This window comes from Cucurbita pepo, chromosome LG02 (genome assembly GCF_002806865.2).
Source record: "Cucurbita pepo subsp. pepo cultivar mu-cu-16 chromosome LG02, ASM280686v2, whole genome shotgun sequence".
Classification (NCBI taxonomy): domain Eukaryota; kingdom Viridiplantae; phylum Streptophyta; class Magnoliopsida; order Cucurbitales; family Cucurbitaceae; genus Cucurbita; species Cucurbita pepo.
The window spans coordinates 11,635,301-11,639,825 of NC_036639.1; the positions used below are offsets into that span (position 1 = coordinate 11,635,301).

A 4,525-nucleotide genomic window follows, 5' to 3' on the forward strand; every position below is an offset into this window, starting at 1 on the left:
TTTTCCTTTGTTAAATGGCTATCATTACAGATCATGAGTCAAATTCATCGACTATACTATCCAAATCAAGATTATTAAAAGAATAGAGGTTCGAATTTCTTACTCCAAAATGTCAAATTTCAATTACAACATCGTCTCCTTTTTAAGAAGTTAGAAGTTCGAATCTCTTCTCTTTGACAGTTACATAATTTACACTATACATACACTCGAAACAAAATAATATATAAACATCACGAACAATACAAGCCACAGGTGGAATAATCATAGCTACTACATACAAGAAAGTAAAATTTAAACTGCTAGCTGAAACAGTATACTGATCTCACTTGTCATTCTTGTCGTCTGATTTTAGCGTTGTGACGAGCTTCTTTGTAGGATTGAATCTTTTCAGCTGCTCTGTGCAATGGTCTTCCAATATAAGATCTTTGCAGAGCTGAAGATGATGATGGTGAATTGACATTGTTGTTCTTCCTTTCTTCTTCATCTTCTCCAGTAGCAGTAAATTTCATGTCTTCTTCTATCTCAAACGAGTTCTCTTCATGGTGTCTCATTTGATATCTAAATCTACCAGATTGTGCTCTTACACAATGCCTGTAAACAGAAATATGTAAAGAAAGCAGTAACTAAAGTTGAAAGAATACCAGTTTAAATATTGGTAAGTACCTTTTGTTTTCATCCTTTCTCTTCATCGCACACTTTGAGTATGAAGCTGAAGGGCTCATAGCTGCAGTTGTTTAAGTGTCGTTACTTTTCAACCAGACAATAAGAATAAAGTTTTCAGGTTTAGGAGGTTTAGGACGTTGAGGATTGTGTGGAGGGAGTCCCACGTTAGCTGCTAATTTAGGAAATGATCATGAGTTTATAGGTAAGGAATACATCTCCATTGGTATCGGGCGGGGAAGCCTAAAGCAAAGCCATGAGAGTTTATGCTCACTCAAAGTGGACAATATCATACCATCGTGGAGAACCGTNATGATCATGGGTTTATAAGTAAGGAATTCATCTCCATTGGTATTAGGCTGGGAAGCCTAAAGCAAAGCCATGAGAGTTTATACTCACTCAAAGTGGACAATATCATACCATCGTGGAGAACCGTAATTCCAAACGTAGGTCCTCTTGGCATGGTCTCAAAACCATCCTAACATTTGGGAGTAACATGTTCTTGAAAAAGATTTAGAAGTGATTTATGAGGAAACAGTCCTAGAGAATAACTTTATTAAAAGCATTTTCAAAAGAGTAGAACTTAGCATCAGAATAATTTCTTATGAAACCCTTTTTACTGCAACTCACAATTTTAACATAACGGTGAGGATAGTTGCTATAAATTGGCAGTAAAATGGAACATTTTTAGGCTTTTGTTCATGTTCATTAATTCATGAACATACATTGATTTCTAGCTCGTCCGGAGGGCTNACGGTGAGGATAGTTGCTATAAATTGGCATTAAAATGGGAACATTTTTAGGCTTTTGTTCATATTCATCAATTCATGAACATACATTGATTTCTAGCTCGTCCGGAGGGCTTTCTGTTTCCACTGCAAGCTTTGGTGTCAGTTTTAACCGCAAGTGGAAATTGCTCTGTTGGCTTCTCTTCTTCCTGAAGCCAGGAAAAAATGGGTGAAAAAGACAGTTCTAAGTGAAATTTGAGGCATGAAAAGAATAGAAAAGCAGATGCCTGAAAGAAAAAAAAAAAGGAAATTACCAATTACCTGCCATCCAGAATTTCCATTATTCATTCCTGCTTTCCCCTGTCGGAATATACAGCAGTTTCTTGTTAAAATACAAGACTTTTTCATTGCCTATTGAAGAAAATTAATCTAGCTAATCTAAATCTTGATAAGATAAGCTTCAGTTTTCCCCAAAAGCAAGTTGGGTCTAGTTTGTAAGGATCTGTTGTGATTGTTGAGTGTCGAAATGTTAATAACAAATAAATACGTTTTATGAAATTCCTACGATTTGATCTAAAAACCTTGTTAAAGAGCAAGACCTTTAAATCTAAATTATCCAAGAACCTCAAAAAACGATAAGGAATCAATCCAAGGAAAAGTTTTGGAATCAAAAGCATTTCTAAACTCGTGATTCGAATCACTTCACAAAATAACTTGATCAAGAGTACTCCTAATTTCATATTAATTTCATATTGTTGGTTAAATTACAATTTTAGTTCCAATTCTAACATTATCTCTGTCATTATCTAAATGATGATCTGACTACTTATTGAAAACATATTCNATGCTGAGTGTCGAAATGTTAATAACAAATAAATACGTTTTATGAAATTCCTACGATTTGATCTAAAAACCTTGTTAAAGAGCAAGACCTTTAACTCTAAATTATCCAAAAACCTCAAAAAACGACAAGGAATCAATCCAAGGAAAAGTTTTAGAATGAAAAGTAAAGAAAACTCATTTCTAAACTCGTGATTCGAATCACTTCACAAAATAACTTGATCAAGATTACTCCTAATTTCATATTGTTGGTTAAATTACAATTTTGGTTCCAATTCTAACATTATCTCTGTCATTATCTAAATGATTATCTAAATGATGATCTGACTACTTATTGAAAACATATTCATAAATGACTGAAACAATTCCAGAGCTAGACAAAATAGATATCCCTACTATTCTTTGCAGGAAGAAAAAGTGTGTAAAGTTAGTACCACAGTATTCAAACGCGTTGCTTTTAGCAAGGCCTCCTTGCATTCAAGCTCATGCCCCAGTGATTTNTTTTCTTTGCAGGAAGAAAAAGTGTCTAAAGTTAGTACCACAGTATTCAAACGCGTTGCTTTTAGCAAGGCCTCCTTGCATTCAAGCTCATGCCCCAGTGATTTTATCTGAAACACATCAGGACCAATTTATTGAGCATAAATGAGATTCAAACAAATGCAGCAAAAGATAAATTCAAGATTCTTGGGAACTTACTCTCTCTCTCCCTAAATTGATTTCCTGTAAGAGGAAATCGATGAACAGTTAATTAGAGTCTCAGAGTTGTCAAGGGAAATGAAAAATAGGAGAGGGATAATCATAAATGTTTCTGAATTATAAATGATCATACTGCTAAAAAATGACTGTTTGATTGAGCAAGCTGCCAATTCTGAAGCTGCAGTTTCTGAATGCATTCACGAAGTTTGTTTAGCTCGGCTTCAGTCAGATCAATAATTTCACTGTTCAAATGTGAAGGAATCATTTGTTTTCCTTGAAAGTTCTGTTTTCAAAAGATATGAACTACGATAGTATTGACATGATATGCTAACGAGATTGATAATAGAGAATTTAGAGGAAGAAAAGGCAAATCCAGAAGGATACTTCTTCTCCATGACAAGTTTCATCAGAGCCATATTTTCCTGATCCATAAATTACATCCAATCAAACGAATATCTCAGATTAAAGAAAAACAGGCAAAGGGAGACCAGATTGATGCATACCTCGACCAGCTGATCGACAACGTCTTGATTTGACCGCCAAGCTTCCGAAGACCTTTCATCTTCCATATGAGCTCTCATTGTCTTGGAATTCGTAATATCTGCTAGCTTGTTCCGCACTCTGCTTCCGATCGACAATCGCTTCGCCATTTCAAATCAGCGAATCGTAACACAATGCCCTAAGGAAGGAATTTCGCCAATAATTGGGGATTTGTGGTGTCTATGATGAGAGGAAATTGCGGTTTTTATGGAAGAGAAAACAGAGGAAATTAGAGAGGAAAGAAAAGCCCTAATTGCAGAGATTCAAGATTCAAAGGAACAAAGCAAAAAAGCTGAAGACGAAGATTCTGCAATAGTTGAGAGCTTCGGCCGGACAACGGCTTTCCGAATCGGTAAAGCCGAGAGGGCTAAATTAAATCAATTCCGAACCTACCTCTCCGAACCAAGATTTTAAATATTTGAACGTTACCCTTTTGAATCCTTTTCTTTATTTTTCTTAGATGCTCTTTTATCTTTTTTATTTTTATTTATATATATATATATAATAATTAATTTAAACACAATTTATATTTATTGGTTTGCTAGGAATTATGTACGGAAATTCTCTAAATTATAGTGATAAAGAAACCCGTGATCGAGGAGAGCCCGACAGATATAAAAGTAATCGTAGGTTGAGTTGAGTCGGGTTGTAAAATTTTTAACCCAATAAACAGTTATTAAATAATAAACCAAACCCAACTTAACTATAAATTTTTTGGGTTTACTCGTGTGGTTAGGCTCATTTATTTAATAATTATATGTTTTTAATAAAAGTAAAAGGTTAGTTTGTAAAATTTATTTTCAAACATTTTTTAAAAAATTTGCGACTCACTTTTAATATATATTTTTGAAGAATTACCTTTTTAATTATTAAAATATTATTTTTAAGAGTGGTCCAAGAATAAATAATAAAATAAATAAATATATTGATATGAACCAAGAGATATCAATCATACAATATGCTTCAATGAACATATGAAGAAAATATTGTTGAAATTATCAAAAGATATTTCAATTCATGTCACATTGAAGAAGAATGAAGTTTATGTTTTAAATTTTGGG

At 33.6% G+C, this 4,525-nt stretch overlaps 1 protein-coding gene across 1 annotated transcript; it reads right to left on the minus strand.

Annotated features, from left to right (window-relative positions):
* Positions 1-103: 103 nt before the first annotated feature.
* Positions 104-3,819, minus strand: LOC111788942 (shugoshin-1). Its single transcript, XM_023669529.1, has 9 exons — positions 3,428-3,819; positions 3,309-3,346; positions 3,058-3,166; positions 2,925-2,948; positions 2,768-2,836; positions 1,710-1,748; positions 1,498-1,597; positions 664-724; positions 104-591 (listed from the first exon to the last, which is right to left on the minus strand). The coding sequence occupies exons 1-9, from the start codon at positions 3,572-3,574 to the stop codon at positions 330-332; spliced, it is 849 nt and encodes a 282-aa protein (XP_023525297.1). The 5' UTR covers positions 3,575-3,819; the 3' UTR covers positions 104-329.
* Positions 3,820-4,525: the final 706 nt, after the last annotated feature.